Source organism: Lathamus discolor, chromosome 1, assembly GCF_037157495.1.
Source record: "Lathamus discolor isolate bLatDis1 chromosome 1, bLatDis1.hap1, whole genome shotgun sequence".
Classification (NCBI taxonomy): domain Eukaryota; kingdom Metazoa; phylum Chordata; class Aves; order Psittaciformes; family Psittacidae; genus Lathamus; species Lathamus discolor.
In genome coordinates, this window is record NC_088884.1 from 64,578,105 (window position 1) to 64,601,951 (window position 23,847).

Here is a 23,847-nt window from a genome sequence, read left to right on the forward strand (position 1 = left end):
TCCTTTGCTCACATGTATTTCACACTAAGGTTGAAAATACCACCTTACACTTTGCAGTTGCTGGTGTGTTGCTTTTAAACAACCAACCAGGTACTATGTGAATTTTTAAGAACACTGTAACAAAGGTCAGCACAAAATCATGATGTGAAGAGCACTGAAATAAACAGAAGTATTCAGAAGACAGGTCATCCACACCGGTAGGAATTTACTTCACATTCCAAGTAGTTTTCTTCCTATGAAATTATTTCATGTTATTAATAATGCAGCAGCTTCTACAAGCATGAACATGAATCAGGATTCAGTGGTGTTAGGCATCAGACAGAATAAAAGACTGTTACTGTCCCAAGTACATCGTCAATTATCTAGAGACAATATTTGTTAAAGTGAAGATCAGAGCATACAAGGATTTTAAGTTTCACTTACACCTACACTCACAACACAGCAGAAGAAATATTTGGCAGATAAAGCAAATCTGATGGTGCCATGTAGTGTGATATAAATGTCTGACTTGTCTAAACACGCCCCAGCATTTTATGGCCTGACACAGCAAGACTCTTTATTCATATCAGCTTGAAGTTCAGTGGTTTTCTCTTTCACTTTATCTTCGTGTTCCTTTAAAATCCTGGGGGAAAGAAACAATACTTTTGAGAAAAAAAAGTCAATAATACCCATAACAGATCAAAGCAAAATGCATTTTCCCTAAGCCTATAAAATTATCCAGAGACTGACAGAAAATGACAGAATTTTGTGGACAACCAAAAAAGTACAATTAATGTGACTCCATCACAAAAACACTTTTGTACATTTAGTTGGAAAAATATAACTGGTGCTGATTGTTAGCACTTACTGTATGTTACAGAGATTCAAACCAACGACTTTTACTTGTTATTTTTGAGGCTGCAGCAAAAAGAAAAACACATCTGGCTACCTAAATGTATCTCAATTACCCAACACATTCACAAAGTATCACTAACTTCAGAAAAAATATTAAAGATCTGCCAGCGAATTACCAGTGTTTTCATCTCTATATGATGCACAGAGATACAGATTTCTCTGTAAGTAGTGCAGAGGCAACAGATTTACCTGTACTTTTACTCTTAGCCTTTATATAACTTAAAAATATCTACATCTTACTGTCTCCCAGCCCCGAGGCAGACAGCACACTTTGAGCTGTAATGAGCAGAGGAAGGACATCCAGTGTTCTGCTGCAAGGATACAGCACCATCTATTTCCAAGACCATCTCTGCAAACTTCCAAGAACTTCCTGCAAGAACTATCACAATATCCCAGGTCCTCAGCTTTCCTAGCACCAGTTCAGGTGTTTCTAGGTCTATCCATGGCTTCACTAGTTTACATGGGACTTTCTATGAACCTGAGCTCAATTGAAGCAACAGGGTCAGGTTACAGACCAGTTTAAAAGGAACAAATAATTTATCACTGTAATTGCCTAACAAAATACTTTATTAAATAGTTTTCTCTGCCACCAGTGACATGCCAGGCACTTATAGAATTCATAGACGGCGTTTTCTTCTCGCCTAGCTAAGTGAAGCACAGACTTCTTGGTATTACACCCAGAATATGCACTGCGTTCATAGAAAATTAAATTGTAATCCTAGAATCAAACAGAAAGATCACTTCAATCAATTTCGCACAATATCCCACTCCAGGTTTAAAAAAGGAACACAGACACACCAAAATATGCAAATCAAGAAACAGAAATAGATCATCTTAGGAAAAATTAGAATTTAATTCTAGAGTTAACAGTAAAGAGCAACAAAAGAAAAGAAGCCCATGCCTACCTCCCAAACAGCGATACATGTATTTCTTTAGCAGACATTTGCTCTATATAGTAGCTTTTGCTTTCTCTCTCAAAGGCTAAAACACAGATATGCCCGGTAAGGTACTGAGGTCCTGTGAACTTTCCTTGTGATGATGAGGCAATTAGCACATCCCAGGGCTTGACAAAGCAGGTGAAAATAATTCTAGTCACCTTTCTAAAAAAAAATAACAAATCCTTGGAAAGCTTCAGCAACAGTGGTTGTGCCCACACACCCCTGCGGTTTGAGACCACCGTATTCCAGCAAATGACCACCTAAAACCTCAGCAAAACATAGCCATAAATTAATTCTGTTTCATTTTCTTGTACTGCTGAAATTTTTCTGCTCCTGCTTTCTCAGTCAGCCAGAACCTTTGTAGCCCTTGGGAGCTTTGTAATTAAAACAATGGATCAAGCCCTGATGACATTCTCAGCACTTCAGCTGAAGCCTTATCACAATAAATGCTAATGTAAGAGATCATCTACACAAAAGCCTGACTTGGCAGCCGCTATCCAAGAGAAGTTTAAGAGGGAATGGATCCTCAACCTATTAAGTGTACACAGTCTGCAAAGTCAAGGCAGGCAAAGCATTTCTTGTAGGCCTCCTTCAGGTCCTGGAAGACTGTTGTCTTCCAAGAAAGCTGGAAAGGGACTTTCTACAAGGCACATAGTGACAGGACAAGGGGGATTGATTTTAAACTGAAAGAGGGCAGACTCAGATTAAACATTGGGAAAATATTCTTTACTAAGAGGGTGGTGAGACACTGGCACAGGCTGCTCAAAGACATTGTGGATGCCTCATCCCTGAAGTGTTTAACAGTAGGCTGGATGGGGCTTTGAGCAACCTGATCTAGTGGAAGGTATCCCTGCCTATGGCAGGGGGGCTGGAACTAGATAATCTTTAAGGTCCCTTCCAACTCTAACCATTCTATGATTCTATTATTGTCTTATTTTATAGTTGATGAACAGAGAGAGAGAAGGCTTTATTAACTCATTTAAGTTCACTCAGTAAGTCTGTGCAGGGCCAAAGTGATATCATTCTAAACAGGAGCATGCCTGAGCAGCACCTATATCATAAGCCATTTTATTTAAATAATTGCTTGTGGTTACAATAATCCACTCAAAAAGAATATTGGCTGTTCCTGGATGCTCACAATATGCTCATAATATTCTTGTACTGCATGTGAATATTTTGCTTTGTGTCTGTTGTTTCTTCCTTCAAAGTTAATATTACAATATTCTTCTTACTGTCGTGATGTTTACTCTTTAATTCGTCTGACTACAGATCAGCTTCATCATGGCTTTGTTTTTCACTATGACGCTTTCCTGAAATCCTATCATTCTATTCCCCCTTTCCTGGAGTATCACACACACACGGCAACTACCAGTCTTCTCAAATGACAAGGAATTGAAAGGACTCCCTTCAGGCTGCTATTCTTCCTATTAATAATGAACTGTGCTTCCTGCCTTGCAAAGAAGTGACGTGTTATAACAGGAGCCCTTTCCGATCAATTCTGTAATACATTAATTTCTAAGATGTGGGACTAAAACACAGCAAAAGTTAACAAAGATGAGCTGCAATGTCCACCGGAAGTACACATTCCTCTCTGACTATAGGAAAAAATAGGTGAAAATGATCTCATCCTGTTGTAAGCTAAAATGCTGAGTTGTAAATTGGGACCACCCTGTTGACAGCAAGACGTTAGGTTGTAAACTGGGACCACTCGGCTGAGAGCAAGATGTTAGGTTGTAACTTAGACCCGCTTTGTTGAGAGCAATATGGGTCAGTGGGGCCTTGAGGTATGTATAAAACACGGGTAGCCCGTGAAGATGAGAAAGGAATGACCGAGACAGACAGGGCCAGTTCTTCAAGATGAGGAGCAAATCAGAACTAACCTAAAATATAGACACAATTGTTAAGTAATTCACAAGAGTATTTTCACATACACAAGCACAGAGATCAATCAGCGGAACATTATCAATGACGATCAGAGACCCCCCCCAGACCACCTCTGGAAAGAAAAGCACATGCATAATTAAATTGCAAACATTACAAGTAGTTCCATGAAATCTAATGTAAAACATTTCCTGGAAAGGTTGTAAATATGCATAAGCTTGTTGGATAATGGCTGCTGATTGTAGACTCCAGGTGTGCTCAACTTTGCGAAATGATTTGCATGTGTGTCCTGTGCTGCAAAATAAAGAATGCCTGCTTTCTAGAACTCCAGATTGACTCTGAGAGTTTCTGAAAACTGCTGGACTTCAAGCTCAATAAGCTAATCTGATTCTTTGCGTGAGAACAGGTTCAGGGTTGTTTTCACCAAATACGGCTATATAGATTTGTATCAGCTCAGCATCTAGTGCCGTGTATTTTGGATCATTTGTAAGTAATTCATGAGGTTATTCACAAAATAAGCAACTAAATTGCATCCACTGATAGAGTCCGTGGTATATGGTTTCACAGGAATTACATGGCTATATAGCAAGAATTAATCATTCATTAATATTAATGTTTATTATTAGCTCAGCAAGCAAATTATTATAATTTCATTACATATATGCTGCTTTTCAACTAATCCATTGTCATTAATCATTCCTTTCCTTAGCTACCTCAGGCAGCACATTCAACCGTTCAAATGAGTCATTCAGATCCATTCATTTGATTATAATCATCTTGAATTTGACGACTTTCTTTGTTTTACTTATGCAAACCGCTTTATTTTCTTGCATGACATGTTAGAATTAATGGCCTGGTGGGCTGTGAGTTCTCTGTATTAGAATGATTCATCTTTGTTTTACTAGCACAATTTTTTAAGGGAGCTAAATGACACGTGAGACGCCTACTCAGTCCATTTATGTGTCATGTGTTTTCTCACAGAAAGATTCAGTGTGACACCTTGGACGGAGGCCCTCCTAGCACCCGGGGTCTTCAAACTATGTGTTTCCATACATGCAAGGAAATAAAACAGATTTCCTAAAGGGAGAACCTTTGAGGGATGAAGCTCAAGGCTGATGCTGCTCCCCTACAAAAACAAAATAATGGACACAAAGGTGTGCTTGTAAAAGGCTGTATGAATTATCAAAATAAGGTAAGATGAGATCTGGCCCTAGGTCTTTCAGTTATATAGAGGTGTCTAGCAGCAATCTTTCCTATAAATCAAGAACAATTCAGCTTGATAGGTGGATTGGCTCCACAACTCGTTAAAGTTGTAAAGTAGGTATGCTTTTATTCAGCGCTGAGGTGCATGGAGATCGCTTCATCCAGGGTCGTTTTTGCCTTTACATTTATTCTCTTAAGGTATACATATGCATTAGATTACTCGATACGGCTATACATATTTAGTATCTATCCCTGCTTCGTATTATAATGAGCTAGAAAGTCCTATGCGCCTGCGCAGTGCCCCCTCTGGTCATGGGCAGGGGTCTCAAGATGAAGTAAATGAGTCTTCCTCCTGTGGGTAGGGGTCTTCAAAATGAAGTAAATGAGTCTTCCTCTTCTTAAACTTTTCACCTTTTAGTCCTCACACATGGCCTTAGGGTTTGGTTGGTGTCCCAGCCATAAACCATCTGCTTCTCCCCCTTATCAGAAGAATCAGGTGTCTGCTTTTCCTTATCAATAGCTGCTTACTAATAGAACCAGGTGTCTGCTCTCCCTTATCAATAGAACCAGTAGTTATTGCCTTTGTTCTGCTTAGTAGGCATGATAGATATTTACAACAGACAGTACTTCTGTTTAAGCAAGCGAATTCCTCTAACCCCCTTGTACATTGGTCAACCCTCTGCATCAATCCGTGTTTCAAATTTTCAAAATATCCTTTTTGAGCACCAGCAAGCAGAACTGTAAATCTATTTTCAAAGAAGAAACAAGTACATACGCGAAATCCAGCACATTGTTTAATTTAGGAAAATTTCTACCAACTCAGTTGATTTCTCAGGAAAATTGAGGTGACTTATTTCTAAATAAATTAGCATTCTGGAGGCATTGGTGTTCAAACTATATGCATTGTACAAAGAAATTCACAGAAGTATTGATGGGCATGATACACGGGAATATAAAGGAGTATCTGCTATTTTCAGTCCCTTAATGCTTAGATTACAGCCCATAGATTACCAGTGCTCTGGTAGATGCCCACTGTTAACTCATTTTATCTCCTTGATGGAAAGTTACTAAAAGTAAACATATTTTCTACTCCCACCATAGGAGTAACAGATGGTCTTCTGTGGTTTTACAGAAGGTAGGAGGGAGAAAAGGTCCCCAAATTATCTCTCTGCTAAGAATATATCCACAGAGAAAACAGAAGAAAAAAAAGAGAAAAAAAGGGAGTACAAAATAGAGAGAAAGGGAGGACAAAGTAAAAGAAAGAGGGGAGAGGGAGAGGAGAGACAATGAGAGTGAATTCTCAAGTATTTTTTGCGCCACTCATAGAATCACAGAATAGTTAGGGTTGGAAAGGACCTTAAGGTCACCTAGTTCCAACCCCCTTTTTTACAGAAAGACAATTATTATAAAAAATTATTATTAAAAAATTATTATATTATATTAAGAAAGGCAATTATTATAAATATATTATAAAATTATTATTATATATTATATAATTATTATAAAATATTATAAAAAGGGAAGTTATTGTAATAAAGGGGATAGCAGTAGGGCAGATTGGAGAAAGGATGGGAATGAATCAAGGATTCAGGCTGCAAGGAGAGAGAGAGAGAGTCACCACTGTGGATCCAGTGGTCCACGGAGGTCCGTTGTCAGAGGTGGTGGGAGTCCTTCACTGTTTGTAGTCAGTATCGGAGCAGAGTGTCCCCTGAGAGCCTATAGTAGTCATAAGAGGTGGGTGTCCTCCTGCAGGTGTCATTCTGGAGTCATCCCCTTGAAGGTACCCACCTTGGCGATGTCTTTTTCCCCCTTTTATAATGAGCTGGGGGGGAGTACCTGTGTTCTTAATGTCACGTATTACATGCTCCCGGTGGACTAGTCTCCCTCCTCTTGCAGCCAGCTCTTCAACTGCACATGCCTGCAGCAATTCTTGGGATAATGGGTACCAATTCCTCACACCAGTCCTAGAGACAATGGACTGAAGAGTCTTACCTCAACTCCTCCCAGCCATCTCTGAGACAATGAATTGGTGGAATTCTATCTCAGCTTCGCATACCAATCTTTGAGACAATGGTCAGTGAAGTCCAATTTCAGATCACGCACACACCACCCAGTGTCTCAAAGATTGTTCTCGATCCAGCTGCTTTTAGAAAAGAGACAGTGCGAAAGAGGACAAGAAATGAAAAGAGCAGTGGTTTAAATTATGTTTACAACCAGTTGATTCTGTGGACATATTACTCTGATTTGCTCAGTTCCATTAGGAGAGGCAGTAGTTACATGAGCCAGTTTTTGAATTCCAGGTGTTATTCATTTTACTACTTTAAAATTATCAATTTTCAGACAACAATTAGCATCTTTAAATTTGCAACAAACTCCTCCTTCCATGGCTAGCAAGTAGTCAGGAACCATGCAGTGTTGAAAAACTGTGGTCTGCATTTGCCTGGCCTGATCTGCTAACAGATGAAGGGCACGGGCTGTATCACTGGTAATGATTTCTAGGATAGCTTGAAACCGAATAATGCAATTGAAGTTATAAATAGGTTCTCGAGCACCGCTAAGCAATTCATTAGTGTTCCAGGTAGCCAGTCTGCCATACTGTATAATTCATTACAATACCTTATCAAAGCCTCCAAGTGACTGATCCACCCAGGGCCCCACCAATTTGTTTACAAATATTCACTAGGTTTCCTGGAATTACAATATTTGCATTTTAATCACACATTCACTTCCTTGCTGGGTGGTGGTCTCGAGGGGTTTCTGGTGGTTGTCAATAGTCTTCCTCACTGTGTCTGCTGATTAACCTCTGTGCTTGCTCATGTATAAAAGACTTTTGTGAATTACTTCACAACTGTGTCCATGGTTTAGGTCAGTTTGTTCTGAGTTGTTCATTACCTTGAAGAACTGGCCCTATCTTGCTCTCAACAGAGCAGACCCAATTTACAGCTAACAATTAACAAAGTGTTTTGAATTTACAACTTAGCATTTCATCTTACAATTCCCCCCTTTGAGGCTTACAGGATACACATATACCCTATAACACTCATCTCATGTTATTTTCCCGTATTTAATTCTGAAACACCATTGTGAACAGCAACATTGACTCATGCCTGCTAGGGTACAAACACAAATAATTATTATTATAATTATTACAAACAAGTTCTTTAACCATGTCCAATTTGGTAGCCAAGAGGTAAGTGTGTGCCATAACTCTACAAAACCCATGAGGTATCATCTCTAGTGACTTGGTGCAAGATCTGTTTGTTCCCAAATCTGTAGAAATCTTGCTGCTCTGTTCCATGTGTGTGCAGCAGCTTGTACAGAGGTCTCCTTGGGAAGCTAATAGCAAGCCAAGGGCCATAAAGTTTTGCCATATCACCTGGGATAGGCTGGATACCTCAATCTGTAATGCAAGTACTCACTCCCAATCAAGGGAGAAACCATCTAACAGAATTCAGAAATCCTGTGAAATCCTGTGGGACAATTGGCTATAGCGCTGTGAGTCGATTTCTCTATGAGGTTGAACAAAGCAAGTGAAAAATGCCTGACCAGATCAGGCCCCACCAAACAATTTTTCTTAATGATTCTCAGTGAGCTGTTGAATATATCTACTCTCCAACCCTCTGTTCACAATCAAGAGGAGAAGCTAGTTAGTGGTGGGGGCACTGGGGCCTTCCACATTTTTCTTTTTCGTTAGGGCCCATGGGGTTTGTTTATGGCCATTCTAACACCAGCTTTTCCAATTTAGCAGTGGATAATCCATCCATTAAATGGTTAGGAACACCCTTTCACCACCCCAGTGTCCACAGCCCTTGCCTTTTATTAGGAATATTTCAACCTCCTGGGCAAGTAGGGGGTGTCCAGTGTTTCCCATTAGCCGGGTGAGGAGGGGTTTTTACCTCTGTTTATCTCTGTCCCTTAGTATCAATTTTACTGGAAATATTGATGGGACCATACTTTCTCCCATAAGTAATCAACTCCTGGGCAACTTCCCCCATGCCCATACTTTCTTTTCTGTCTTTCGATCAGGTGATAGCAGTCCTTCTGATACGCGGATAGACTCCCCAACTCGTTAAAGTTGTAAAGTAGGTATGCTTTTATTCAGTGTTGAGACGCATGGGGGATAGCTCCTCCAAAGGCATGTGTGACGGCTAGAGGGGAAAAGTTTAGGCTCAAGGAAGACTCATTTACTTCATCTTGAAGACCCCTGCTCACAAGAGGAAGACTCATTTACTTCATCTTGAGACCCTCGCCCATGACCGGGGGGGAACTGCGCAGGCGCAGAGGAACTTCTAGCTCATTATAATGTGAAGCAGGGATAGGACATGAATATGTATAGGCGTATTGTGCAACCTTATGAATATATATAACTTTAGAGAATAAATGTAGAGGGAAACAACACTGAGGCACACATGCCTTTGGAGGAGCTATCCCGTGCGGGGATAGCTGGTCATGGGCGAGGGTCTCAAGATGAAGTAAATGAGTCTTCCCCGAGCCTGAACTTTTCACCTCTAGCCATCACACATGCTCTTTAGGAATCTGGTCAAAGTCCAAACCAAAAAGCTGGCCTTCACTGGAACTAAGTAACTGTTCCTCCCGCTTGTCAGTCTGTTTCTTCCCCTTATCAGACTGTTTCTCCCCCTTATCAATAGCCTATTGTCCTGGTACTGCATGGCAGGCTTGACAGGTATTTGCAAACAATGCTTTCTGTTAAACAGGCAAAATTCCTTTATCCCCTCTTGTACAACCCCCTTGTACACCCCCCTTGTACAGCCCCCCTGTACATTGCTCAACCCTCTGCATCATATCCCTGTATCACTTCCAGGGCAGCAATGGCCTTTTCACTTTGGGATGTTGCTTGTATCTTTCTCTGCAATTGGATCCCTGCGGCTTTTGAGGAGTCGGGAAGACACTGAATGAGAGGAGTCATACGTTTGGAATTGACCAGTATCATCATCGGGGACTCCTGTTTAAGCCTAAGTCCCTGGTCATACATCATTTGCAGTCATGCCACTTTCTGTACACTTCCTATCAACCGGTTGACTGTCCCTGTGATGGTGAAGGGATCACCCCTTTCCAAAAGGCTAAGTCCCCCAGCCCAATAAGCTGCTCTCTGAGTTAAGGACCAGGGTGAGCAGTGCTTACGGGTGGTTAAAAATACTCCTGGCCCCAAAAATCCCTCAGCTTCCTTCTCACTTAGTAAAATGTGATCTCCCCCAGACAGTGATACTCCCCAAACAGTCTGATTCTTTTGCAGTATGACAGAATTTTTTTTGAAGTTTAGCTAATTCCGTAGCCGTATACGGAAGCTCTTTGGTGATAATTTGTGGGAATCAGTCCTCCCCGCCTTCATAAGTATATTCCGCTTGTATCTAGGGGCGGAAAGAAGCGGCACACATTTAATTTTTCTAACTTTAGTCTTTCCTATTCCAGATCACTGTGAGGGTATTCAGTTGTTTTCTCCAACCATGGAGAGGCACATTTCTCTGCAAGGAGTTGCTCTTTCAGGGCTAATTGCAAGTAGTTAGCCTGATTTTTCTCTTTGTCTAACTGTTCTTTTGAGTTAACTACCTGGTCCTGCAGGGATCCAGCTCTTGTAAAGTTTGTGTGAACTGAGATTCCTTGTTTGTTGTTGTTCTATAGCTTCTACTGCAGCAGCCAAGCTGGCGCCCAGTACAGCACTTACCCTTTCTGGGCTGCAGTTTTGTGTCCTTTTGCAGGGTGCTTATTCGGTCTGTTACACTTTGCAAATTATGCCAATTTTTCTTGTCCTATTCTACCCCTGGCAGAGAGGGGCGAGACTTATGTTTCTCTAAAAGACCCTGTGTCGTGGTTTAAACCCAGCCACACAGCTCGTTCACTCAATCCCTCCTTTCTTGCCTTCCCCCTACTCCCAGAGGGATGGAGAGGAGAATCAAAAAGAATGCAACTCCCACTGGTTGAGATAAGAACAGTTTAGTAACTAAGGTATAACACAAACCACTACTGCTACCACCAATAATAATAATGATAAATGAAATAACAAGGGGAAAGAATACAACACCTCAACACCAGCCGACCAATAACTCGCCCCACTCTCCCCAGCCGAGCACTGACCGATACCTCGTCCACCCCTGCAGTCCACTAGCCCATCTGGGTAACTCTCCATTACATCCTGGGCATGACGTGCTGTGGTATGGAATACCTCTTTGGCTAGTTTGGGTCAGGTGTCCTGTCTCTGCTTCCTCCCAGCCTCCCCTCCTCCCTGGCAGAGCATGAGGCTCAGAAAGTCCTTGGTCAGACTAAAACATTTGTGTTACCAGCTCTGTTCCCAGGCGGAAAGTCAAAACACAGCGCTGCACCAGCTACTAAGAAGAAAAATGACTGCTACTGCTGAACCCAGGACACCCTGCAACGCATCTCTGCCCTGAGGGGCAGCTTCACTGCTATTCATTTCTGAATGGGAAGTAGTCTCAGAAAAGCAGCATGTTTTGTTTCAACAAAACCCACCCCTTAAGTCCCTGAGAGGCACAGAGGTAATACCTTACACTTCATGCGACATTAGGGTACTTTTCACTGCAAGGGATCCTGTCCCTGACACCAATTTAAATGTCAGGGTCTGACTGGAGAAAACTCCAGTGTCAGACCCTGTTTTATTTGCAATCCCAAGAGTTTGTGTCTTAAGGCAAACGAGGTCTTGGTACAAGTTGCCCAGAGAAGTTGCAGATGCCCCATCCCTGAAAGTGTTCAAGGACAGGTTGGATGGGGTATTTAGCAAACTGGTCTAGTGGAAGGCGTCATTGCCAATGGCAGGGGCGTTGAATCTAGGTGATCTTTAAGGTCCTTTCTGACCTAAACTATACTATGATTCTATGAAAAGCAGAGACTGCAGAACTCGTAACTCATGATACAGCAAGCAGGGAGTTATCTTTTTTTTTTAAGTTTTCTTCAGCTCCAGTTGAGGATTATGTGCCGAGCTGCCCTAAAAACACTTACCAATTGAATAACATCCTTCCTAGCCCAGGCATGAGGTCAGGAGAGGGAATCAGTATGCAAAACTGCATGGAACAAGATGATTCAGAGAAAACTCCAGGAACAAACTCACCAACAAAGTTTAAGTTGACAAACAGGTATTCTTTATTGCGGCACTGGAAGACAGGGGGGATAGGTCCTCCTAACGCGTGTCTCCGTATTGCTACACAAGCAGCCCTTATATAATCACTGGGCATACATACATATTCATGAGGCTACGTATGAATTACATCATTTTCCAGAAAGTTTCCCCCATGGTTTATATTCCATTTTGTGCTTTTGTGCCTCTTTGTCTCAAAGATCACTTCTGGTGTTTAAATCTCATAGTCAAAAAGTGAGGATCCCAAGAGCCATCATTTAGGAAACACAAAGCTGTTGATGTAGTCATCAGACTACATCTAGTGTATGGAAATAGATGAAGCACTATTCACACAAAGTGGCAGTGATTAGATGCGCAGCCTAAAGACTGCCCTAAGCAATGTAATGTCATGAATTGAATTGAATTAAGTCGAGTAGAATCTAATGGAATTGAATTGGCAGGCCTAGTCAGCAGGCTTGGAGGACCATGCAGGACTTATGCACATATTTCTGTGCCACATGGACAGAGATTTATCAGAAAGGACCATTCTGGTGTGTTTTCTTTAAAAAAAATTAACAAAACCCAAACCAAACCAAACCAGGCAAAAAAATACAACCCAAACTAAGGGCTAAGGCACTGACATTTCATAGAAAAAAAGGTAAATAATTCCCATTTCTAAGTGACTTTTGGAAATCAATTTCTTTTTTACCCTCACAACATTTCTTTAGAAACTAAACCAAGATGTTTTCAGCAGCCCAGGCAGGAGGGATTTTGTGATTTCTTCTCTCCCCTCCCTGCTTTCTCCCAACTGTTTTGAGAAAAAAATGTAGTAAAATAAATAGTAGGAAATAAGATGTGAAAGAATGTCCATTTCCCACCCAGCTGAGATGTGCTTTCAAGGAGCATGAATGTCAAAACAGAGCGGGCAGCACAGGTTAGTCCTAGCTGGACCTGATGACCAACCTGGCTTTTGTTGTCTTAAATTCCAATAACATCACACTTTGAAAACGCGATACCAAATAAGCCATACAGCAAGCAAAAAGTATGCATTGTATAAAATCATTTCAAAAGATGAAGCTCTGTTCTGTGTCCTACACTTTTTATTAAAATGTACCACTTAGAAGTTATTATGTAACCATGGCATAATTCTAACACAATTTTTAAGATATGCTTGCTTCTTTTAAAAGAACTGTATAATTATGACCAACCATACCTATTTTCCCTATACTTTAATCTTTTTAAATATGTGCTTCAAGAATATAAAAGTGAGTAATACTTAACAATGATACTAAAATTAGAAAACAAGCACAGCTAGCTTTGAAGCAATAGCAGTGCAAGAACTTTAGACTCCAAAGAAATGCAACTTCCAGCATGTTGTTTTAAGGATTACTACTGCAAATGGCAAATTCATTGTTAACATGCACATAAAAGTTAGAGCGGGGGGGGGGGGGGGGGGAAATGAAGAAGTTTTCAATTTGTTAATAAAAATCCTTTTAAAAAATAATTTTAAAGATATTTGCTCTCATTATTTTTTGGATAGCGTAACAGCTACCAAAGCTGACTCAAAACCTATCAAAATACAACAAATGTCCCTTTTTGACAAACAAACCTCAACAAACTTTCCCCCAAAAAGTTTTCTTTTTTTAGACAATTATTACCTTTCAGTGGATCTTCTTGTGTCATCTATTAAAATGCTTAAATTCAGCTGAACATCACTTTTCCTGAACAGTCCTTCAGACACAAGCCTATGCACACATTGTCTGCAGTTACCACTTATGTAGGTGGAGTTTCCCTTCTATGCACCTTCAATATTTATCTGCAGTATATTTACATCTCTCTCTTCATGGCTTAATTTGTCATGATTTAATTAAAACCCTGAAAACTAAATAACTTTTGATTCTGAGACTAATGCATTACCCTTCAACACCATTTCATGTTTTGCAAGGTAAAGACACTCTTCCTAACACACCTCCCCTTCATTCTTCATTGACCTTGGTGTTTGCAGCGCTGTTTCTCACGTTTTATTCTCCCTCAACTACTGCACAGTGTTTTCTACCCTTTTCTTAAACACGCTTTCCCAGATGCACCACCACTGCTGCTGCCGGGCTCAGCTGTGCCCTGCGGTGGGTCCATTGCAGCCAGCTGGGACCGCCTGGGGACCTGGCCTGGGGCAGCCCCTGCCTCTTCTCCCTGGCACAGAGGCTGACCCTGCAGCGCTCTGCTGCCAACACCTGGACATCTACACCCAGCATATATAACAGCATATTTTCATCCTTTAGAATGATGCGGGAAGTTACTGAATTACCTTAATGAATAAGGTCTGCATTACCTTAAAAAATCCAGCTACTTCGGAAGTCCTGCCTTTTGTCTCTGCAAGGTTTCCATCACTCGGTGTACCTCCCTGTAATGAGAATGAATGTAAAATTTGTTCTAACCATGGTAATAATACTGCTGAAATGATTCCCCGTAGGAGTATCCACATTTGAGACTTCGGCTTCTCCAAACCTGTGGACTTCAGCTTGCACAAATAGTTACTAATTAAAAAAAAACCAACCAAACAAAAACAAAGTTAGCAAAAGAAGGCTTAGAGGTTCTTTAATTAAAAAAAAAAAAAAGCAAACAAAAACCCAAAAAACTTTGCAATTTCTTCATCCAGACAGATACTTCATTCAGTATATGCTGATACTGGCACCCGCATCATTCAGAGAAGACATCATTCATGGTCGCCTTGTAATCTTTTATCCACAGTTAGAATTGATCTTGCAGCTGGAACCAGGTGTCAGGCTCACACGTTTACAATCATAGAATCATAGAATAGTTAGGGTTGGAAAGAACCTCAAGATCATCTGGTTCCAAACCCCCTGCCATGGGCAGGGACACCTCACACTAAAGCATGCCACTCAAGGCTCTGTCCAACCTGGCCTTGAACACCACCAGGGATGGAGCATTCACAACCTCCCTGGGCAACCCATTCCAGTGCCTCACCACCCTCACAGTAAAGAACTTCCTCCTTATATCCAATCTAAACTTCCCCCATTTAAGTTTGAGCCCATTACCCCTTGTCCTGTCACTACAGTCCCTGATGAAGAGTCCCTCCCCAGCATCCCTATAGGCCCCCTTCAGGTACTGGAAGGCTGCTATGAGGTCTCCACGCAGCCTTCTCTTCTCCAGGCTGAACAGCCCCAACTTTCTCAGCCTGTCTTCATACGGGAGGTGCTCCAGTCCCCTGATCATCCTCGTGGCCCTCCTCTGGACTTGTTCCAACAGTTCCTTGTCCTTTTTATGTTGAGGACACCAGAACTGCACACAATACTCCAGGTGAGGTCTCAGAGTTATGCAGCCTAAAACACTGAACACAGCATCTCAGATTTTTACACTGGACTTACACCATTTACTTTGACTTAACTTGCTGTCTGGCCTTAAAATGTTTTTTTTTCCTTTCAGTGAAGCCTCAAGTTCTTCCTGTGCAGTCTGAAAACTACACCTGCTTCAATATATAGATTTTATAGATATAGATTTTCTAAAGCAACACTGCAGAGTAGGGTTGAGCGCTAATTCCATAAATCACTACTGAATCCAAAGTGCTTTGTAAACGTGGTATTATTATTCAGCAGTCTGACTACCGGGCAGGTTTCTTCTGTGGCTTTAAAAACAGACCATTCCATGGGCTTCACTCTGGATCTGAAAAGAGAGGCCTCAAAGAGGACACAAAACACCTTGAGGAGGAATAATTCTACTGTCTACTTCCAAATCATGCATCAAACATGCATACCTAAAAACAGTGTTCTAAACAGAGTTGTGGTTCTCTTACAATCATTTATCAACAAAGTTCCTTATTTGTGCCCTTAAGAAAAATGAAATTAGTAAATAACTAAGTAGAGTTTGGCACAAATCTTAAGAGAAAAAGCATGTGACATTTGACCTAATACTCTGCTTTATCCTGAAATATGCCAAATAGCCATAGCTCTGAGTTATGCAGTTCATTACTGAGATGTATACTCTGGCAAGATCTGCCCCACAGTCTGGCATCCGTGCACGCCCCATTGGCAACAAGAGGGTTTTACAGATCCCTGAGCATTTTGTTTTAAACTATCTCCCATTAAATAATCTTCAGTGGACATTTCTTCCAGTTACAGCTTCAGGGTAATGTAACTGTTGCTTTGTGCAGAAGGCTGGAGCATGACAGGTAGGTTGACCTGTCACTTCAAGGCCATTTCTGTCCTTCAAAATATGAATTGCAAGCATTTCTCCTTGAAAAATATTTTTTGAGTCAGAATCTGAAATCCAAACCATTTGAAATTGAAATCCCAAAATGATGATTCTGGATCACCATAAGTGAATTGTGTGTGGCCGCACAAAGTATATTTTACCTTGCTGGCCAGCCTCCTTGGTCAGAAATTATGAATTTGATGAAGAAAAGAAGCACATCCTAGCTGTCTCATGCCCAGATGTCGTGGTTTAAACGGATCCACACAGCTCGTCCACTCACCCCCCTGCCCCGACCCTCCCCGCTCCCGGAGGGATGGGGAGGAGAATCAAGAGAATGTAACTCCCACAGGTTGAGATAAGAACAGTCCAGTAACTAAGGTATAACACAAACCACTGCTGCTACCACCAATGATAATATTGATAAGAGAAAATAACAAGAGAATGCGATACCACCGCCGAACGAGTTTGACCCCCCCTAAGAGAGGCTGTGCCCTTCCGGGTAACTCCCAGTTACCTCCCCGGGCATGACGTGCTGTGGATGGAATACCTCTTTGGCTGGTTTGGGTCAGGTGTCCTGTCTCTGCTTCCTCCCAGCCGCCCCTCGTCCCCAGCAGAGCATGAGACTCACAAAGTCCTTGGCCAGAATAAACATTACTTAATAACAATTAAAACCAATCGGTGTTATCAGCTCTCTGCCCAGGCTGGAAGTCAAAACACAGAGCTTGCACCAGTTACTAAGAAGGAGCAAAACGGCTCCTGGTAAACCCAGGACGCCAGAGTACATCCTGAAGAGCAAGCTGCAGATACTCTTAGCTTTGAGTAGGATGGAGCATCATGCACCACAACCGTAATTTCTGTAAGGAATTCCACTAGAATTTCAAAACTAAGACATACTTTTTAACCAATTAAACTGATTTTTAATTCCAAACACCCTCAGCAAATGGTGTGGAGGGTAGGGAACAATGACATTTTGAAGAAGTAGCAAAAGATTCTGCAGAAGCCAGATGTGCTACAGAAAATATGCTGAATTACTTGGGGAAAAATTACTAGAACTGCACTTGGCTTTGATGTGAGTTTCTGCTTATGACACAAACTTAAATTGCAGCACTAAATACCCAGAGAAGGAGGCTCACTGGCATGCTAAGCAAAGGGAGTTGAACCTCTACAGCTGGAAACTTACATTTCCTTCTCCTCATGTAGTCTTAATGCCTCCTCCTGAAGCATCTGTCACTGTTTTTGAGCCTGGCTCAGTTTGTGAGACTTTCTCTCCAGGTCTCTCTGCAGCTCCTGGTTAGCTCACTTCAGCTTGGTGTTCTCTACTTTGATTTCTTCTTAGCTACTGAGAAGTTCTGTACACTGCTGCTCTAACTGGGCTGGAAAAGAGAAGAATTATTGTAACTAACTGATGCATCTTGATTTTGAGGCTTTCAATTCAAGTCTTAGAAGTCAGCCAAATGGGGAAGCTATTTCTATCAAAGCCAACATCTGAATAAAATACATATGGTGCTCTTCCACTGTGCTATGTACAGACATAATTATGTTACAAAAAAACAAAACCATTGCACTCTATAACTGAATTTTATTTAGTTGAAAAATGCAACAGGACAAACCACAAAAAAAAAAAAAAAAGAAGGTTAAAGAGCAGATTAGCAGTATTTATTTAGTTGATATTCACAACTGCTATTTTAGACAGTTTCCCACAATGACAAGTCCTACACAGAGCAATTCAGAGTTCTGCCTAAAAACTGTTTGATCTAAATCTGGTAGCTGATAAACCTTCCCATTCCCAGTAATATCAACAAGCAGTAACCCTTCTGCTACCTCCGCTAAATGTGCCAAAAACTGTGACTTAAGAGCTTTTTTATTCACCTTTCAAAGTACATGAAAAGGACAGATACACTTTTCCTGCAAAACAGATAACAGCAGATGACGTGATTTCTAGTATGTAAAGAAGTGATACCTCCTTGGCTAACTGAGCAAAAGTTACGTAGGCTAAAATTAGTCCACTTCGTACTAGGGAAGGCATTGCTGACCTGAAGATATGGAAGTTTTTTTGTTTGGTTGGGTTTCTTTCGGTATGCCTTTTAAGGGATGTAAAATGTACTAGGAGCATTATAATGATTCCTGTTCAGTCTTCCAGATCTGAGACAGAATGGAGTATTCTGTTAGTACTTTCCTTTTGCCCATCCCAACCCAAAATCTGTCCTTACCGAGCTCTGCTAGTCTGATCACATTACACAACACTGCTGTTGTTCTAGTCTTGGTTTGAAATGCAATCTTAAGGCCCAGGTTAAAAACAAAAGCAGAAAATACTTTCTAGCTGGGATTGTGAAAGGTCAGGAATGAGCAGACTGGGAGTACTTATCTCAACAGCAGCTTAACATATTTGTTGAACTGTAGCCTCAGCAGGCTCACAGCTCATATGGAAAACCGACTAGCTGGGCATCAAATTACTGCTGAACAATGTTGGTTTACACTGCTAGATCACTTCAGTTCCTGGGTATCGCTTCCATTCCCTGACAGGATGAAGTGATGTATTCCAAGTAAAATGCCAGATGCTTTAAGTATGACAGGACAAGATATTCTTATCCAGATGAGTGGTTTTTGGGGAAGGAAAAAGTGATCACACAATGACAAACTTTCAAAAAGCTTCAGAGCAACAAATTATGGGCAGAAATCTCACTTACAGAATACTATGGCCATGTGAAAACTTACACAGAGGCTGGCCTGGAAATGTAAATGCAATGGTGGCCATCATCAGCTCCTGAAATCATAGGTACTGATGTTACAAATACTTGCTACAAATTCTGGTGCTTACCCTTATGAAAGAAACAATTCCCCAAAATGGAAGAAAAAATCACAAGTTTAAAACTGAGTAAAGAACTGGGATTATACTATACAAGCAAACTGCTCCTGAGGACAGCTTTGCTGCCCCTCAAAGACATACATAAAGCACTCTCCATGCATTCCCTTGTTCTTAGCTCAGCATCCCTTCCATATTTTGTCTTTTTTCTTTCCATGTTTATTTCAGGTGTGTATGAAGGATGAAACATTTATACAGTGTTATAAGGCTGGAGATTATTTTGTTCTTTACGCCTTTCCTAACAATCCTACCACTTGATTTGCATTTTTTTTAGTGCTTCTGATCCATGTTCTCACGGATCTCTTGCTCAGAATCCCAAGATCATGCACTTCAGTGGCTGTCATCAACACAGAACCCATCATCAGCACAGAACCCATCATTTATGTGAGAAGTCCAGTAACTTGACACACTTGTGAGGTGGGCTCATGCCAACCTTAGGAAGTTCAACCATGACAAGTCCTACACCTGGGTCGGAGCAATCCCAGGCACAGCTACAGACTGGGCAAAGAAGAGATTCAGAGCGGCCCTGCAGAGAAGGACTTGGGGGTGCTGGTCGATGAGAAAATGAACATGAGCCGGCTTCAGTGTGCGCTCGCAGCCCAGAAAGCCAACCGTATACTGGGCTGCATCAAAAGGAGCGTGACCAGCAGGTCAAAGGAGGTGATCCTGCCCCTCTGTTCTTGTGAGACCTCACCTCAAGCATTGTGTGCAGTTCTGGCGTCCTCAACATAAAAAGGACATGGAACTGCTGGAACAAGTCCAGAGGAGGGCCACGAGGATGATCAGGGGACTGGAGCACCTCCCGTATGAAGACAGGCTGAGGAAGTTGGGGCTGTTCAGCCTGGAGAAGAGAAGGATGTGTGGAGACCTCATAGCAGCCTTCCAGTACCTGAAGGGGGCCTATAGGGATGTTGGGGAGGGACTCTTCATCAGAGACTGTAGTGACAGGACAAGGGGTAACGGGTTAAAACTTAAACAGGGGAAGTTTAAATTGGATATAAGGAGGAAATTCTTTCCTGTCAGGGTGGTGAGACACTGGAATCGGTTGCCCATGGAAGTTGTGAGTGCTCCATCCCTGGCAGTGTTCAAGGCCAGGTTGGATGAAGCCTTGTGTGGGATGCTTTAGTGTGAGGTGTCCCTGCTCATAGCAGGGGGTTGGATCTAGATGATCTAAAGGTCCTTTCCAACCCTAACTATTCTATGATTCTATTCTATGATTCTATAACTCTCCTGCATTTTACCTGGTCCATACCTATTTTCTCTCCCTTAGACAAGATTCTGTGCCTTAGATGTCATGCTAGGCATCCTCTGTCCCCAGTGCTTCCTTCTGCGACATGCCATCACACGTCCCTTAAGGAACACTGCTGAAAAGAACTTGTGCTTTATCTAAGCCATTTAGAGCAAGCTGATTCAAGATCATGGTAGCCAGCAAAAACACCTAGCCAAAGGAATTTCTAGCCAAAGGAATCTTGGTCTACAGAAGCACAGTTAGTATGGATTCAGATCAGTACTGCGGATATGCCAAGCAGAAGACCCTTGGAAGTGAGACTGCTAGCTAGGACAGCAGAAATAACACTGAACTCATCTTTCCTGGAAGTCTCCTTTCACATTTTTTATCATCATTTCCAAGCCTGGAATAATTACATTGAAAAGGGAAGAGAAGGGAAGGGAAAGAATGTATTATAAAGTTTGGAAAAAAGTGTTTCTGTTATTCCTAAGAGGTTCTCTTATATAATCAAGCACATAAGTTGTAATTAAACTAAGTTCCCATTACCATTTGCAAGAATAGATTTAACTATCAAAGTATATTTCCATGCAAGAGGAGGAGGTGAAAGTGCCAGTGCTCTGGATACGGCAAACATTAGTCAGGTGGAAGCTAACCTAACACATATTAATATCTAGGTGAATGATGACTAATACCAGAAAATGAGTGTGGTTATATCATTATAAAAACAGATCTGACGAAAGATGAGAGTCACTCTCAGAGATTATCATTAGGAATTAGGAAAATATATGTACAAAACACTGTCCCTGACTACACTGAGTTAAGAATTCCAATAAACAGGTTAGGCTGCCATACCTGAAACCAAAAATCATATATTGTATATAAGATTGATGCTGGCTGCTAATCAGCTGTTTGACAAAAGTTTCAAATGCTATCAATTATTCGAATAAAGTTATCTCACTCGTCACATCATTAGAAGCAGCAAATCCCATTTGTCCAACACAGCTTCCTTTCCATAAAAATAAAATGGGATAATTTAACTTTTATGGTACTACAAAGATGCTGCTCTTCAAAACCAGCCTTGTTGGGATTCACGGAAAATTTGTAAGGGAGAGAGGAAATTATAAATAAAAGAAAACACAAATAAAAAGGGAAACACGGTAATACTATTAATTATAATGCAATGAACAGAAAAGGGAAACATAAAATTAGATTAAAAATAACACTAATAAGAATAAGACAGACATTTTATTGTCCAAAGATAGGCAAGAGTAAACAATAAACGCAAGATAAAACTTCCTGATACTGCTGCCTGTGTTACTTGATTACACGAGGCTTAAAATTGAGTGTAAGGCTTTGCATAACTTCTGTGGGTTTTATACCAAATTTAGAACATATATGTCAGAGAACCACAGCAAAAGGGTTTTACAGAATAACTGGTTGATAAATAAGTTTTAAACATAGCTTTAAATCAAAAAAAGGAAAATATTAAAATATAGTAATTAAAAATAATAATTTTTGCAGTTAGACTAAAAATACCTGATTTGTGTGCCCTCACAGGCATCTTGAAAGTATAAATTATTTTACTATAGTGCTGCAATGTGGTAAACACCCTGCATAAACCCACTTCTATTCTGATTCGTAGCAGTACTGAACAAAGGTAATTAACATCTGGCAGTTGATTTCAATTATATAATGGCCTTTTAGTTCAGTTCTATATTTTCATTAGCTAAAACTGCATAAACTTGTAAGCTAGAGATTTGTCTCCCATCTTACTCAAGTACAATCCTAGAACTCCCGTCAGCTCCAGCAGCACCTGGATTCATTCCTCAGAGGAGGATCTAAAAACTACACAGAGAGAGGAAATGGTTCACAAACTTCTTTTTCCTCTTCCTTCCCTTCCTGTCTTACTTCTCTCCTACTTTCCAGGACTGGCACTCCCAGCCACTGCTGTCAGAAAAAAACCCCAATCATATTACATGTATTTTTATTCGTATTTGTCCTGAGCTACTGCCTGGGCTTAAACCATGACAATGTTCTACAGAGGAAGTTGGTTTCACAGCATTCCATTTCAGCCCTTTAAATTCCAGTGCCATCCCCTTTCCCTATCATTAGTCGTTCATACACTGACCTTCGAGACACTTTATAGCAAGTTCACACATACAGAAATACTCTGCTTCCCTACACAGGCCATGCATTTTAACAAGTAAAACACATCAGGCTTTTAATATGGGAACTTGACAAGCAGCCACCATGCAAGAGAACCATGCAGCGCTATAAAACCGTTACCACAGACAGATTTATCAGGAGCAGATTGTTCAGGAGAGAGTATTTCAAGTTCATAGTGCTGTACCATCCAAAAGTAAATGAGTATTTGGTAAAGCTTTGAGCAAAGCTGCACGCTGCAAGACCCAAATCATTGTTGATCTCTCCAGCTGTGTGGGGATTAAGCCAGTTCCTAGGACATTGAAGACAGTGGAATTCTGCTACATTTTCATAAAATTACCCTACTACCTGGGGAAAATACCTGAAGTTTGGGGTTTTTTTCTTTTTCATTTTATCATATAAAAGGAAAACTTTTGTTCTGTTAGAATTAAAAACAAGACAGAAAAATCCAAAGATCAGACTGTGAAAGCAGTGGATGATATTTAAAAGAGATTTTGTAAGAAAAGGGAATTCATTATCGGGTGTTCAGAAAGCTCCATAGCAATGACAAAACAATCTGACCTATGTCTGCTTTGCAAATATCTGTGACGGTTTCAGAAATTACCATCACTTGATTTATCTTTTCTTGGTCTATTGTCAGCCAGTCTGGCACATAAGCACTTGTCATTTCTGCAGGCTGGATGCTCCCCTAGCATTTCATTCATGGTTTACATTCTTAATTCTGTTCAAATTAGACAGAAATATAAAATAATATCCTGTTATAACCAGAAGTGTAACACAATTTAAAGTAACATAACTAACAAGCATCAGAAAAAATAATCTGGTACATTAGCTGGCAAAATTCCCCACATGCACTTGGGGAAAACAATTAAAGCTAGAAGGGCATATAATTGTTATGTGAAAAAATGCAAATGTTTTGATTAAAATCTCTATTCCCCAGGATCATACCATACAGTTTTACTTACATAATTGTATGATTTTGTCAATATTCGATAACATGATCTTTCCCTTTCCAGTAAGGCTGTGGAATAAACAGAGATGGAGACAAAAGGGAGATGGTGCTGTTGTCAAGCACATTAACCAAAATGAAATGTAACATGAGCACACTAAGTTCACATGATGAGTTCAGAATCAACACTCTCACAAGGGTTTGATTTCTGCCCATACATGTAACTGTGATGTGAGCTGTTTGGGTTTTACAACTGCTGTTCATGCGGTTTGTTGCAATGGTTCTTGTTTCCCTTTGAAAAAATACAGTGATTTACACACTTTGTACACTAATCTTCTGAGATGCTGATTCGACTCTTCCACCAAAGGTGGACTCTGACACTGTCTCATGCTAAACCCAATGAGAAGCCAGTTCATCCTTCCCATCCTGTTT

General features: G+C 40.8%; 1 protein-coding gene across 1 annotated transcript in view; it reads right to left on the minus strand.

The window, feature by feature from the left end:
- Nucleotides 1-400: 400 nt before the first annotated feature.
- Nucleotides 401-23,847, minus strand: part of CRACR2A (calcium release activated channel regulator 2A) — a 38,516-nt gene continuing 15,069 nt past the window's right edge. The window contains 8 exon segments of the mRNA XM_065664077.1: nucleotides 401-622; nucleotides 1,536-1,612; nucleotides 3,764-3,828; nucleotides 6,753-6,880; nucleotides 14,333-14,404; nucleotides 17,393-17,585; nucleotides 22,223-22,250; nucleotides 22,815-22,881. Coding sequence (XP_065520149.1) covers nucleotides 532-622; nucleotides 1,536-1,612; nucleotides 3,764-3,828; nucleotides 6,753-6,880; nucleotides 14,333-14,404; nucleotides 17,393-17,585; nucleotides 22,223-22,250; nucleotides 22,815-22,881 — 721 coding nt within the window. The 3' untranslated portion in view covers nucleotides 401-531.